Genomic DNA, 14,776 nt, shown 5'->3' on the forward strand with positions numbered 1-14,776 from the left:
CATTGACTTGCGTGCACTGTTTGAACGGTGAGCTGCTTTACACGCAATACCAAAAACACTATCATCATCACCAAACCCCCTTTCAGTGTCGTTTTTTCTTAATTAGTCAGGTCCTTTTTAAAGGCCACTTTTCCAAGGTTCGGTACTCTCCGTTTCAATTCCCGCTTTGCTAAGCGAAACCGAAACGGCACGTCGCACGCAACTCACCAACCTCGAGAAAAAAAAAAAATCATTATTAATCAAACCTACAAAGAGGATCACGGTAACTAGTAATTTCAAACCACACCGATTCCACTATGCCAACGGTCAAGATCTCTGGGCCATAATCCGACGGGCGAGATAACGTGGTAATTGTTGAATTAATTTTTTTTTTTTACTGGAGAAACTCCGTTAACTAGGCGTCTATCTGTCTCACAAATGGCCACAACTAACAGTCTTTCCACTTAAATCGTTCGCGGACCGTTAGTTTCTCTCTCAGTTTTCTTTTTTTTTTTTTTGTCTAAAATATCCTCTTCCTCTTCATTTTCGCAAACACGTTATATGCATTTCTTTCTGGTTTTTTTCTCTCCAAGAAACCACGCCAGAGAAAATAATTGGACAATGGAGTCCTCGAAATCTCTCTCTTTCTTACTCCTTCTTTTGATTCTCTCTCCTTTCTCTTCCGCGACGTTCATGGATGGCATGGGACTTGCCAGGTCCAGCTTCCCTTCCATACAAGCAAAGAGGCTTATCAAGGACCTCAATTTGTTCCCCGAACACGATGTCAATGTTATTGATTCCGCTGATTCAATCGCTTCGTCGGCTAACGAGTCGAAGAAGATCGTGGAGAAGCGGTTCAAGATGCCCAACCTTGTTGAGTCTGGAGGAGTGTCTGTGGAAGACCTCGGTCACCACGCCGGTTACTACAAGATTGAGCATTCTAACGCGGCCAGGTCTGTGCCTCCAAATGCTAGGGCTTTTGGTTTCTTAATTTCGACGCTTTTTGTTTCACGGTTAACATAGTGTGACTTTTTTTTTTTCCCCCCCTTTTATGTTTCTGCTTTAGTTCAAAGAAACTGACCGAATTTTGCATGTACTTTGGGGTTTTTTTGGTGACTTTGAATGTGTTTTGATTTGAGTTTTCAAGGTTTTGAGTTTTTTTTTTTTTTTTTTACTGGTTAATTTACTGTTACAATGCCAGTTTGAAGCTCCTTTCTGTGTTTTATTTTGTTGGCGAGGGGAGGGATGAGGAAGTGTGGTTTAGATTGATATCAGAGTTGCTTAGTATAGTATAATACTGGCTCGGTTTGGATATTAACAATCACTTACTTGGGTAGCTTAAATTCAATCATATTTACGTTGATTTTTTTTTTTCCCCAGTCTATATAAGTAGGCTTTGATGGATTTTTTTCTTTTTTTTTGTTTTTTGTTTTTTGTTTTTTTGGGGCTCATGGTTTCTATTTGCTGTTCCGTTGCTGTATGTAGGATGTTCTACCTTTTCTTTGAATCACGAAACAGCAAGAAGGACCCTGTTGTAATCTGGTTGACTGGAGGTCCAGGGTGCAGCAGTGAATTGGCTGTATTTTACGAAAATGGTCCTTTCTCTATTGCAAATAACTTGTCTCTTGTGTGGAATGACTATGGTTGGGATAAGGTATTTTCTTTTCCTTTTGATCCTTTCAACCTCTATCTTTATGGTTGGGAATGGATTGGATTATTTTTAGCCAACATCAAGTACCTAAGTCTAGTGGACTTGTTATGAATATATCAAGCATCAACTGGTTCATAACCAGGAAGTCATTTAACTATCTTCTATATTTCTTGTTTTGAATTGTAAAATCACCAAGTTAGTTAATAAGGAAACGTAAATATTCTAGCAAGATGGAATGCTGGATCTGGTTTCTTCCTCCTCCTTTTCCTTGTGGTGATTTTTTTAAGAAAAAGATGTTTCTTGGTCCACTTTTCATTGTACTTTGGAGGAGAGATAACAATAATTTATTTTCATTTTACTTTTCAGGTGTCGAATCTTCTGTATGTTGACCAACCTACTGGAACTGGATTTAGTTATAGTACTGATAGACGTGATATCCGTCACAATGAAGAAGGTGTTAGTAATGACCTCTATGACTTCTTACAGGTTTGTTTTTAATCCTTTGCCATTGTATCCAAGATCAGTTTGTAATTTTATTCAATTTGCTGATCCATTAATAATTACTCTTATTAGTGTTTTCTAAAGTGCTTAAACTTATATGGAGTGCGATTCGATATTTTGGAGAAAACACTGTGTTCTTATCCTTTGACCTTTGGAATTTGAGAAGAAAGCCCATTATTAAGTTATTAAGATTTATCGGTGCAATAATATTGACATTTCTTAACATGCAATCTCTATAAAATCAGGCCTTCTTTGCTGAACATCCCCAGTTAGCAAAGAATGACTTCTACATAACTGGAGAGTCATATGCCGGGCACTACATACCTGCTTTTGCTGCTCGAGTCCATCGAGGAAATAAAGCTAAAGAAGGAATCCATATAAATTTAAAGGTATTACTTATATTTCCTACCTTATTGGTTTATTGGGTCATCTTACTGTTTACTGAATTCTGAAAAAATGGTTGAACAGGGATTTGCCATTGGCAATGGGCTTACTGATCCTGCAATTCAGTATAAAGCATACACAGATTTTGCATTGGATATGGGTATTTTAACAAAGTCGGAATATAGTCGCATCAACAAGGTGGTTCCTGTTTGTGAAACAGCAATAAAGCTTTGTGGTAAGCAACACACAAGATTGGTCCTTCTTCTTGGGTTATGTTCTTTGTCCTTAATAAAATTATCCCTTAAGGAATGAAAATTAGAATTTACTGTTGTGCTGATCATCTTAAAATATGTGAACATTTTCACTTTTGTGAACATATTTTTTATGTTTTCAGGAACTGATGGTACAGTCTCTTGCATGGCTGCATACTTTGTTTGCAATATTATATTCAACAGCATCATGTCACATGCTGGAGATATAAATGTAAGATAACCATTTTCTTTCTTCCTGGTGTTTGAGTAACAAGTATGATTGGTCTGTATTTTTTAATGCTGAGGATAACCTGTTTTCTACCAAAAAATGACATAGGAAGTTATCTTCTCAACAGTTACAGAAATTCCTATTTCAAACATGAATAACTTTTAAAGCAGTGGAGTTCTTTTCCATAATAATGTCCCCTATTAAATAAGTGATGATCTATGGTATACATGTTTGCATCCATTTTCCGATTGCAGTAAAAGAATGGGAAATTTATTCTTATAATATGTGACCCTCATAAGTCACAACTTTTTTCCATCCCCGAAAACCAAGTAACTTTGTTGATATGATGTGTGTATATATATATATATATATATATTAGTTTGGATAATTGCAACTCAATTTGTTCTTTCCTCCTGTAGTTTTATTGTTTCCATGCCACTGTTACATACTTTCTTTAGTATCTCTCTGATAAATGCCAGATGTTTTGTCTCTCCAATGCTTAATTTCTGCTGGAAATATATTTTATTTTCAGACAATGCTTGTGCTTACATTCTAGTACATTGAACTAATTCTAATCTTGGGTAATATCCAGAACAATAGAAACTGTAAGTAATCTTAAAATTTTGACAAGTGATTTTCGTTATGCAGTACTATGACATTAGAAAAAAATGTGAGGGAAGCCTTTGCTATGACTTCTCAAACATGGAGAAATTCTTGAACAAGAAATCCGTTAGGGATGCTCTTGGAGTTGGGGACATAGATTTTGTGTCTTGTAGTACTTCGGTGTATGAGGCCATGCTGGTGGACTGGATGAGGAATCTTGAAGTGGGCATCCCTGGCCTTCTTGAAGATGGAATCAAGTTACTTGTATATGCTGGAGAATATGATCTAATCTGCAATTGGCTCGGTAAGTAATCTGGCTTAGTAGCACATAAAAAGCTACTAGTCCTAGTATATTTTAGATTCGATCATCTTTATGATTTTTTTCCCCCCCTTACAAAAAGTGATTTTGAATTGATATGAACAGGGAATTCAAGATGGGTTCATGCCATGGAATGGTCTGGTCAAAAACAGTTTGTAGCTTCTCCTGAAGTTCCTTTCTTGGTTGATGGTTCAGAGGCAGGAGTACTGAAGAGCTACGGGCCTCTCAGTTTCCTCAAGGTCTCTTCGATCCCTTACACACACTCTTAACCCCGTTTACATTTGTATTTCTAATAAATAAGGGCCAATTCTGATGAAGTGTTGCTTGGTTTTGTGAAACAACAAACAGGTTCAAGATGCGGGTCACATGGTCCCGATGGATCAGCCCAAGGCTGCATTAGAGATGTTGAAGAGGTGGACACAGAGCTCACTTTCTGAAGGCACAAATGATGCAGCAATGTTGGTTGCTGAGATGTGATCTCTGCCTCTCTTGACTTCATATACTTGGAGTTTGGCTTTTATGGGTGGCTGATTTATGGATTTTATGGTTTCATAAAGCTCGTGTAAATATGATTCCCCAGGTGGCGGAGGCCCCTGTGGGGAGTAAAATAGCTTCTAGACAATCTTTTGTGGGTTTTGAAGATGGGTTATAATACTTTTTACAAATGAACTAAAGAGTTTTTCTGAAAGCCCATATTTGTATATTCCTGTTGTGCTCTTTTGTTTTCATTCAGTTTGAATTTTTTTTTTTTTTTTTTTTCAGAATTTGTCCTCTACGCGGGGTTTCGGACTTCGGTTTTTAGTTTTTCGCCATAACTCAAATTTATTATTATTATTATCCAAATTGACCTTTTTATTTGCTAAATAGGAAAGTGGAAAAAGAGACCGATTGATGTGGTTCAAAATTGTCTGGTTCCGAAATATTCGTATTAGTCGCTAAATCGTTTATATGTTTATGTATTGCATTCTTAACATAAATAAATATATAAACGTAGATTTAGTAAAATAATAATAATAATGGCTACCAAAATTGTTTCTTCAAAGACAGAATATATACCGTTTGGATAAATGGTAGAAAAAGGGATTTGGAAGTTAAACAGCAGAAATTATCATCAGCCTAATAGGGCCTTTTGTCAATAGGACAAATTTCAATAGAGAAGTTTCCATATGCCTTGTAAAAAACGATAACATAAAATGAAAACAGAAAAAAAAAAATCATAAACGGGTCCAAAAAAATTATAAATGATAAGGGAATCATCATTTATATAGTGGCCTACGGGTGTAGTTGGGGAATACGGGGGATAGAGGCTTCATGGATTTTGCTGTTTGCTTCTCTCGAAACCATGCTCTTAATCATCGTCTGCTTTTGCTCACTTCAGTTGTTTCGCCATACCCTTGTGCAGTTTCACAGATTTTAACACTTCCTTCTTCACCAGCTAACAAGGCTCTTCACCATTTGAAGCTCAACCATCCTCCCAGAACTTCTTCTGAAGGTTCTCATACCCTTTTTACTGTTTTCTTCACTTTTCCATCATTTCAAATTCAATTTTCAATTTTCATTTTTGAGTTTAATTTAGAAGAGTTTTTGCTGAAGTAAGTTTTCAAACATTTACTGGTCTTTTTATTTTTTGGCACTTTTGTGGTTGTTGTATTTGGTTTTTGTTGCCACTTAAATTTTTTGCATCTCGTTCATGTCAAAGGCTTGCTAATTCTGCTTAAACCTGGGTTATATCATGCACTCCGTATAGGGGTATACATTGTTTTAGTTCTTGGATGAACCCCCTTTTTTTTTTTTTCATATTAATATTTTTCTAATGCGAAAATTCATTGATTAATATGCATTTTCCTTTCCTCAAAATAGAAGTGAAGGATTGCAAAAAATAAATTAATTAATTCAAGTAGAGCATATAGCCTGCGTCGTGGTCTTTTAATTTTGGGAACAGAGGATGTTGGGTTAGTGAAAGGGTGTAATGCTTAGCTTCTGGTTTCCTAAGGAACCATTTGAACTAAAGAATAGTTTGGAATTTGAACTCTTTTTGATTTTTTTCATAGAAGGAAAAAGAAAGAAAAATATCGTAGGATTTATTGTTTAAAATTTGTCTTGTCTTCTTATATTACAGTGTTAATCACCGTGAGAGATTCTTAAATAATCTAGCGATTGAATTAAATGCTTGCAAATCAATGAATTATTAACAACTTCCGGAAGACCAACAAGCATAGAATGTTATCTTTAAAGTATTATTACAATGATACTTTCATCTAAAAGAAGTTCCGCCAGTAGAAATCACCATTGTTCCAATAAAAGCATTCTTCTAAACATGGAGTTCTTTCTTTTGAGAAAGAGGAGGTATGCTTTTGGTTGCTTATGTTGTGAAAATATACCCTTCTCCTTCTGCTTGCTACTCACCGTGTCTTCTTTCCTTTAAAAATTTTTACTTGTTATAATTTTCTTTCCCACCTTACAGGAATTCCTCATGAGTTAGCTGAAGATTCAAAGTTTGTTCCTTTAAATGCTGATGATCCCGAATATGGTCTACCTGTAAGTTCTGGTTAGTTTCGTTCTAGTTGTAGTCAATGTTTGCTGTAATTCTTGTGCCTAAATACTCTTATTTAATGATGCAAATGAGCAATCCTTGTATTTTTTTCCAAATAATGGGATGCTAATTCATTGTTTGTACTGACAGACATGATTAACAAGTTTATGACATAGGAACATAAATTTCTGTGCTTTTAGCGATGCCTTGATGTGGATAGATGCAAGATATCCTGAATAATACTGTTGTTGATGATTTTTAATTTGCCATATTTTTGCAGGCTTTGTTGTTTTTGGGCTTTCAAGTGGAGGAAGTTTTAAAGGTGATACATGAACTTTTTATGTACTTATCAATTTTGATTTGGATGCTTTAAATTTGATTAGTTTCTTCTTTATGCTTTTATTTTTTTGAAAGAAAATGTGAATTCGTTAAACATTCTTTTTACATCTGAAAGCAGATTGGAATTTCGTTTTCATAGGTTTAACTTGAAAGGCACCCAGGGAAATTGGTTTTATATTTGTCTTGTGGTGTAATGCAGATAAAACAGCTTTTGAAAGAGTTGGATGGTGAATTCCTTGAGGTAATAAATTTTTTTTTATTTGTATTTTTCATTGCCTCTGAGGGAGCAACGGGTAGAAAAATGAAATTAATCTTCTCATCAGGTATTTCCAAGAGAAGTTGAAAATTGAATTTGTATATCAATTTAACATCCATAGATGATTTACAGATTGCATGATGATAAATGATGAATCTAAAAGGCTTTTGAGCATGATTTTCTGAAAAATAACATTTTTTGTTGCCATGGATATGCAATCCGTTCTCTTGTTCTCTTCTGTATGTATGAATGCTTGGAAATTGTCAAACTGATGTTTTAAGTTAATGGAAAGGTCTTTCCATAAATGGTGTAGTGTGTCTTATCTGGCCTACACTTGCTTATACCATTGCTGTGGTCACATTCCTATTTTCATGTCAAGTTCTTCATTTCTGGGTGAAAGGATTTCAGTTTTATTGATAGTTATTTCTTGTAAGCGCAGTTAGAAACATACTACCATTGATGGATAATTGGAACATGATTAGGAAATTACTCATGTTTGAGTTTTAACTTTGTTTATGTTAGGTCATCTTTTGTACTGAAGACATGATTGATCGTTCTCTCTGGGAAGCAATGAATACTAAGCAACCCAATCTGGAAGCTGTAAAGGTCGAACTTTTGACCTTGCTAGTGATTAGTTCTTGTTCAAAATTTTATTTTAATTTATGTTATATACTTCTTGTCTGGGAATGTTTGCCGTTTGCTGCCTCGGTCAAGATGTAATAGTTGAAGGTTAATGATTTTAATCTTTAACATTTGGTTTGAGGATATCTTTTCAATCACTAAGTTGAGCTTGTTAAAGGAAGATGTAGGACACATGGACATTGCAGAAAACTGAATAATCAAATTGAAACTTACTGCATTAGAATCACATACAAGTTGCTTTTCATTGCATCTAAGTAAAACAATAATATAGAGCTGTTACATTGATTATAAATATCTTCATAGCCTTCCCAAATATTGATGTTTCATGTTAGGATAACTATTTTTCATTGTTAAGTTTGACTTGTATGCATAAGTCTATCTGTTAACGGATATGTTTCTTATGCAGATTGCGAAATCACTGCCACGGATCTGTTTCTTTTCTGGTCTTAGTGGGGAGGAGATGATGATGTTCATTGATGCTTTTCCAGAAACTGGTACCAGAAGTTTCTTTTTAACTAATATTTCATCTTGGAAATACTTTGAATTCTAATTTCTGGATCAACAAAGAAGTAAAGAATTTTGAAATTATGATGATCATCACCTCAATCCTTTTACTTCAGTTACTTTTATCTTACAATTTGTAGCAAATCGGCATATATTGTCTATGAGTGTGAGAAACAGTGGATTCTTAAGGGATTCCTGTGGACAAATTTTAACTGAATCGATCTTCATATTCCAATATTTAGATGAAGCCAGTTGAATAGTTATTCTCTTCATCCCTCAATCCTTTTATTTCAGTTATGATGATCATCACCTCAATCCTTTTATTTCAGTTACTTTTATCTTACAATTTGTAGCAAATCGGCATATATTGTCTATGAGCGTGAGAATGAACCCAGAAAGTGGATGCTTTAGGGTTTTCCTGTGGCCAAATTAACTGAATCGATCTTCATGTTCCAATAATTAGATGAAGCCAGTTGAGTAATTCTCTTCATCCCCCTTCTAGATGTTGACGGTAAAATCATTATTAATCAAACCTGCAAAGAGGATCACGGTAACTCGTAATTTCAAACCACACCGATTCCACTATACCAACGGTCAAGATCTCTGGGTCATAATCCGACGGGCGAGATAACGTGGTAATTGTTGAATTAAATTTTTTTTTACTGGAGAAACTCCGTTAACTAGGCGTCTATCTGTCTCACAATGGCCACAACTAACAGTTTTTCCACTTAAATCGTTCGCGGACCGTTAGTTTCTCTCTCAGTTTTTTTTTTTTTTTTTTTGTCTAAAATATCTTCTTCTTCTTCATTTTCGCAAACATGTTATATGCATTTCTTTCTGGTTTTTTTCTCTCCAAGACACCACGCCAGAGAAAATAATTGGACAATGGAGTCCTCAAAATCTCTCTCTTTCTTACTCCTTCTTCTGATTCTCTCTCCTTTCTCTTCCGCGACGTTCATGGATGGCATGGGACTTGCCAGGTCCAGCTTCCCTTCCATACAAGCAAAGAGGCTCATCAAGGACCTCAATTTGTTCCCCGAACACGATGTCAATGTTATTGATTCCGCTGATTCAATCGATTCGTCGGCTACCGAGTCGAAGAAGATCGTGGAGAAGCGGTTCAAGATGCCCAACCTTGTTGAGTCTGGAGAAGTGTCTGTGGAAGACCTCGGTCACCACGCCGGTTACTACAAGATTGAGCATTCTCACGCGGCCAGGTCTGTGCCTCCAAATGCTAGGGCTTTTGGTTTCTTAATTTCGACGCTTTTTGTTTCACGGTTAACATAGTGTGACTTTTTTTTTTTTTTTGCCCTATTATGTTTCTGCTTTAGTTCAAAGAAACTGACCGAATTTTGCATGTACTTTAGGGTTTTTTTGGTGACTTTTAATGTGTTTGATTTGAGTTTTCAAGGTTTTGATTTATTTTATTTTTTTTACTGGTTAATTTACTGTTACAATGCCATTTTGAAGCTCCTTCTGTGTTTTATTTTGTTGGCGGGGGGAGGGATGAGGAAGTGTGGTTTAGATTGATATCAGAGTTGCTTAGTATAGTATAATACTGGCTTGGTTTGGATATTAACAATCACTTACTTGGGTAGCTTAAATTCAATCATATTTATGTTGATTTTTTTTTTCCCCAGTCTATATAAGTAGGCTTTGATGGATTTTTTTCTTTGTTTTTTTTGTTTTTGTTTTTGTTTTTTTGGGGCTCATGGTTTCTATTTGCTGTTCCGTTGCTGTATGTAGGATGTTCTACCTTTTCTTTGAATCACGAAACAGCAAGAAGGACCCTGTTGTAATCTGGTTGACTGGAGGTCCAGGGTGCAGCAGTGAATTGGCTGTATTTTACGAAAATGGTCCTTTCTCTATTGCAAATAACTTGTCTCTTGTGTGGAATGACTATGGTTGGGATAAGGTATTTTCTTTTCCTTTTGATCCTTTCAACCTCTATCTTTATGGTTGGGAATGGATTGGATTATTTTTAGCCAACATCAATTACCTAAGTCTAGTGGACTTGTTATGAATATATCAAGCATCAACTGGTTCATAACCAGGAAATCATTTAACTATGTTCTATATTTCTTGTTTTGAATGGTAAGATCACCAAGTTAGTTAATAAGGAAACATAAATATTCTAGCAAGATGGAATGCTGGATCTGGTTTCTTCCTCCTCCTTTTCCTTGTGGTGATTTTTTTAAGAAAAAGATGTTTCTTGGTCCACTTTTCATTGTACTTTGGAGGAGAGATAACAATAATTTATTTTCATTTTACTTTTCAGGTGTCGAATCTTCTGTATGTTGACCAACCTACTGGAACTGGATTTAGTTATAGTACTGATAGACGTGATATCCGTCACAATGAAGAAGGTGTTAGTAATGACCTCTATGACTTCTTACAGGTTTGTTTTTAATCCTTTGCCATTGTATCCAAGATCAGTTTGTAATTTTCTTCCATTTGCTGATCCATTAATAATTACTCTTATTAGTGTTTTCTAAAGTGCTTAAACTTATATGGAGTGTGATTCAATATTTTGGAGAAAACACTGTGTTCTCATCCTTTGACCTTTGCAATTTGAGAAGAAAGCCCATTATTAAGTTATTAAGATTTATCTGTGCAATAATATTGACATTTCTTAACATGCAATCTCTATAAAATCAGGCCTTCTTTGCTGAACATCCCCAGTTAGCAAAGAATGACTTCTACATAACTGGAGAGTCATATGCCGGGCACTACATACCTGCTTTTGCTGCTCGAGTCCACCGAGGAAATAAAGCTAAAGAAGGAATGCATATAAATTTAAAGGTATTACTTTTATTTCCTACCTTATCGGTTTAATGGGCCATCTTACTGTTTACTGAATTCTGAAAAAACGTTTGGACAGGGATTTGCCATTGGTAATGGAAATACTGATCCTGCAATTCAGTATAAAGCATACACAGATTATGCATTGGATATGGGCATTTTAACAAACTCTGAATATAGTCGCATCAACAAGGTGGTTCCGGTTTGTGAAACAGCAATAAAGCTTTGTGGTAAGCAACACACAAGATTGGTCCTTCTTCTTGGGTTATCTTCTTTGCCCTTAAAAAAATTATTCCTTAAGGAATGAAAATTAGAATTTACTGTTGTGCTGATCATCTTAAAATAAGTGAACATTTTCACTTTTGTGAACATATTTTTTATGTTTTCAGGAACTGATGGTACAGTCTCTTGCATGGCTGCATACTTCGTTTGCAATATTATATTCATCAGCATCATGTCACATGCTGGATATATAAATGTAAGATGACCATTTTCTTTCGTCCTGGTGTTTGAGTAACAAGTATGATTGGTCTGTATTTTTTTAATTCTGAAGATAACCTGTTTTTTACCAAAAAATGACAGGAAGTTATCTTCTCAACAGTTACAGAAATTCCTATTTCAAACATGAATAACTTTTAAAGCAGTGGAGTTGTTTTCCATAACAATGTCCTATATTAAATGATTGATGATCTATGGTATGCATGTTTACATCCATTTTCTGATTGCAGCAAAAGAATGGGAAACTTATTCTTATAATATGTGACCCTCATAAGTCATAACTTTTTTCCATCCCCAAAAACCATGTAACTTGGTTGATATGATGTGTATATATATATATATATATATTAATTTGGATAATTGCAACTCAATTTGCTCTTTCCTCCTGTAGTTTTATTGTTTCCATGCCACTGTAACATACTTTCTTTAGTATCTCTCCGACAAATGCCAGATATTTTGTCTCTCCAAGGCTTAATTTCTGCTGAACAGAAAATGCTTGTGCTTACTTTTTAAGTATATTGAACAAATTCTAATCTTGGGTAATATCCAGAACAATAATTGTTGTTGCTATGCTAGTTGTGAAAATCTGTTGATCCAGACATCTTAAGAGAGCATTGTATTAGAAACTGTAAGTAATCTTAAAATTTTGACAAGTGATGTTCATTATGCAGTACTATGACATCAGAAAAAAATGTGAGGGAAGCCTTTGCTATGACTTCTCAAACATGGAGAAATTCTTGAACAAGAAATCCGTTAGGGATGCTCTTGGAGTCGGGGACATAGATTTTGTGTCTTGTAGTACTTCGGTGTATGTGGCCATGCTGGTGGACTGGATGAGGAATCTTGAAGTGGGCATCCCTGGCCTTCTTGAAGATGGAATCAAGTTACTTGTATATGCTGGAGAATATGATCTAATCTGCAATTGGCTCGGTAAGTAATCTGGCTTGGTAGCACATAAAAAGCTACTTAGTCCTACTGTATTTTAGATTCGATCATCTTTATGATTCCCTTCCCCCCCCCCCCCCCCCCCCACATACAAAAAGTGATTTTGAATTGATATGAACAGGGAATTCAAGATGGGTTCATGCCATGGAATGGTCTGGTCAAAAACATTTTGTAGCTTCTCCTGAAGTTCCTTTCTTGGTTGATGGTTCAGAGGCAGGAGTACTGAAGAGCTACGGACCACTCAGTTTCCTCAAGGTCTCTTCGATCCCTTACACACACTCTTAACCCCGTTTACATTTGTATTTCTAATAAATAATTCTGATGATGTGTTGCTTGGTTTTGTGAAACAACAAACAGGTTCAAGATGCGGGTCACATGGTCCCGATGGACCAGCCCAAGGCTGCATTAGAGATGTTGAAGAGGTGGACACAGAGCTCACTTTCTGAAGGCACAAATGATGCAGAAATGTTGGTTGCTGAGATGTGATCTCTGCCTCTCTTGACTTCATATACTTGGAGTTTGGCTTTTATGGGTTGCTGATTTATGGATTTTATGGTTTCATAAAGCTCGTGTAAATATGATTCCCCGGGTGGCGGAAGCCCCTGTGGGGAGCAAAATAGCTTATAGACAATCTTTTGTGGGTTTTGAAGATGGGTTATAATACTTTTTACGAATGAACTAAAGAGTTTTTCTGAAAGCCCATATTTGTATATTCCTGTTGTCCTCTTTTGTTTTCATTCAGTTTGAATATTTTTTTTTTTGGGTTTTTTCGATAACTAGCCACTTTACAATTGCATTTTAGAAAAATAGCAAATTTTTTTATTTTTTTAAAAACTAACCAATATTTTACCCGTTTGGACTAAAGTACCCTTATCTATATTTTTTCTTTTTTTTTTTTTTTTTTGGTTCTTTTCTCTATCAAAAAGCCTTTTATTTTTTTTGGTTTCGGTTTTGTTTTTTCACTTTCCCTTTGAAAACATTTGAAAACGCAGCTAGGGCATATGCATATCTTACCATCCCGGCCACGTCCTCGTCCTCGTCCAGAAACGTTTGAAAGCCTTTTATTTACTTAAATTTCATTGCTTTTTGTTTTCTCTGTCTTCATTTCTTATTTTTTCAGAAACGTTCGATTTGGATTGGATGTTTCAGACTCAAGATTTTTATCCCACGAGGTACGTGTTTGATGATGCTTTACCAGTTTCCCAAAACACCATCTACCCTCTGTTTGGGTCTCTTTTTGATGTTTTTGTGGTTATGGTGCATTGGTAATTTGGTATCTATGAATCTGTGTTCGTGGGTCGAGATGTTTGTATGAGTTTTTTTTTTCTTTTCCATTTTTTTTTTTTGGGCGATGTATTTTCATCGCTTTTTTGGATGATCGTTAAGCTTGTTGGTGTCCGATCGAGGAGTTTTTGATTTGTGTAGGTTCAAGTTTTCGGTTTTAGGTGGTTTCCAGTTTGAAAATATGTGCTTGAGCAAGTGCTTGTGGTTTTCGGATAATTTGTTTTGTATACCCAGTTATGATTTTTACTTGATATATGATATGCATCCTTTTTTTGGTCCGATGAGTTTATGGAGAAGTAATGGATGATCGGATGTTTGGGCTAGCTGAAAATCAATTATAGCTGTGGTTTTAAAGGACAAAAGGGGTCACTGTAGTTGGATTGAAAGTATTCTGCAACGATTTTCAGAATATAGATGAGTTCAACAATTTAATTTCTCCTGGACACTAACTTGATATTCGATTGCTGTGATACACATTGTATTTTTGTGATATAAGATGATCATGGTATAATTTGCATGTTATTATGTGATTAGGCCATAGATGGATCATGGATCAGCTTGATGAGTACTTCTGTGAAGTTCACCTTTTTCCTTTTGAGGTTGGACTTGTGTATTGGATTTCTGAAATGTGGCTTCACTTTGCTGTTTGTGGCATAGGAGAAGATTGGAAATCTGCCTACCTAATTGTTTATGTGAACTTATGTGTAGGGAGGTTGATTTTTCTTTCTTGCAAGGCTATTGATTCACTTGTATCTAGGCTGCATTATTGTGATACTGATAGCTCATATTTAGGCAACCAGAACAGAGATTTTAACTGGAGTGTTAGTTGTTTTTCTTGGTGTTCATGTTGAGATCTGGCTTATGACTGGTTAGATATAACTAAGTGTATGGATTATATTTGTTTAAAAGGGTTTATGCTTCTTGTGGTTTTTTTCTGTTGGTGGAAAATTTCCAAATTTCTCATATGCTCTTGTTCATATGCACATTTTACACATATAATATGCTAAATTTGATTGCTGCATGGTTACTAATATTGATTTTCTATTTCTTTCAGCA

General features: G+C 35.4%; 3 protein-coding genes across 5 annotated transcripts; all 3 read left to right on the forward strand.

Moving 5' to 3' along the window:
* Nucleotides 1–441: 441 nt before the first annotated feature.
* LOC107413373 (serine carboxypeptidase-like) lies at nt 442–4,620 on the forward strand. The gene is made up of 9 exons (XM_016021305.4): nt 442–932; nt 1,465–1,633; nt 1,997–2,116; nt 2,377–2,520; nt 2,600–2,750; nt 2,910–2,998; nt 3,644–3,902; nt 4,023–4,156; nt 4,266–4,620. Exons 1-9 carry the CDS (start codon nt 541–543, stop codon nt 4,392–4,394), a joined length of 1,587 nt encoding a protein of 528 aa, XP_015876791.2. The 5' UTR covers nt 442–540; the 3' UTR covers nt 4,395–4,620.
* A 462-nt stretch (nt 4,621–5,082) lies between these two features.
* LOC107413208 (uncharacterized) lies at nt 5,083–9,311 on the forward strand. 3 transcript variants are annotated; one of them, XR_009640532.1, is made up of 8 exons: nt 5,084–5,409; nt 6,382–6,455; nt 6,731–6,772; nt 6,989–7,030; nt 7,568–7,651; nt 8,094–8,181; nt 8,694–8,826; nt 9,172–9,311. XR_009640532.1 is itself a non-coding variant. In XM_060820057.1 (7 exons), the coding sequence occupies exons 1-7, from the start codon at nt 5,229–5,231 to the stop codon at nt 8,622–8,624; spliced, it is 591 nt and encodes a 196-aa protein (XP_060676040.1). In that variant the 5' UTR covers nt 5,083–5,228; the 3' UTR covers nt 8,625–8,813. The 3 variants fall into 3 exon arrangements, 2 of the variants coding, with proteins under 2 accessions (XP_060676040.1, XP_060676041.1); XM_060820057.1 differs by lacking the exon at nt 9,172–9,311 and having other exon boundaries at nt 5,083–5,409; nt 8,545–8,813; XM_060820058.1 differs by lacking the exon at nt 9,172–9,311 and having other exon boundaries at nt 5,087–5,409; nt 8,655–8,826.
* On the forward strand, nt 8,938–13,133 carry LOC132805152 (serine carboxypeptidase-like). Its single transcript, XM_060820056.1, has 9 exons — nt 8,938–9,408; nt 9,938–10,106; nt 10,470–10,589; nt 10,850–10,993; nt 11,073–11,223; nt 11,383–11,471; nt 12,163–12,421; nt 12,558–12,691; nt 12,794–13,133. The coding sequence occupies exons 1-9, from the start codon at nt 9,017–9,019 to the stop codon at nt 12,920–12,922; spliced, it is 1,587 nt and encodes a 528-aa protein (XP_060676039.1). The 5' UTR covers nt 8,938–9,016; the 3' UTR covers nt 12,923–13,133.
* The last annotated feature ends 1,643 nt before the right edge of the window (nt 13,134–14,776 follow it).

Source organism: Ziziphus jujuba, chromosome 8 (genome assembly GCF_031755915.1).
Source record: "Ziziphus jujuba cultivar Dongzao chromosome 8, ASM3175591v1".
NCBI lineage: Eukaryota > Viridiplantae > Streptophyta > Magnoliopsida > Rosales > Rhamnaceae > Ziziphus > Ziziphus jujuba.

Excerpts from the sequence above, each read along its gene's own strand:
- LOC107413373 (XM_016021305.4), top strand. The coding sequence starts at position 541 with ATGCATTTCTTTCTGGTTTTTTTCTCTCCAAGAAACCACGCCAGAGAA. Across the intron at positions 2,521-2,599 it reads GAATCCATATAAATTTAAAG|GGATTTGCCATTGGCAATGG; the intron begins GTATTACTTATA and ends ATGGTTGAACAG. Across the intron at positions 2,751-2,909 it reads AACAGCAATAAAGCTTTGTG|GAACTGATGGTACAGTCTCT; the intron begins GTAAGCAACACA and ends TTATGTTTTCAG.
- LOC107413208 (XM_060820057.1), top strand. The coding sequence starts at position 5,229 with ATGGATTTTGCTGTTTGCTTCTCTCGAAACCATGCTCTTAATCATCGT. Across the intron at positions 5,410-6,381 it reads TCCCAGAACTTCTTCTGAAG|GAATTCCTCATGAGTTAGCT; the intron begins GTTCTCATACCC and ends CCCACCTTACAG. Across the intron at positions 7,652-8,093 it reads CCAATCTGGAAGCTGTAAAG|ATTGCGAAATCACTGCCACG; the intron begins GTCGAACTTTTG and ends TTTCTTATGCAG.
- LOC132805152 (XM_060820056.1), top strand. The coding sequence starts at position 9,017 with ATGCATTTCTTTCTGGTTTTTTTCTCTCCAAGACACCACGCCAGAGAA. Across the intron at positions 12,422-12,557 it reads TCTAATCTGCAATTGGCTCG|GGAATTCAAGATGGGTTCAT; the intron begins GTAAGTAATCTG and ends TGATATGAACAG. Across the intron at positions 12,692-12,793 it reads GACCACTCAGTTTCCTCAAG|GTTCAAGATGCGGGTCACAT; the intron begins GTCTCTTCGATC and ends AACAACAAACAG.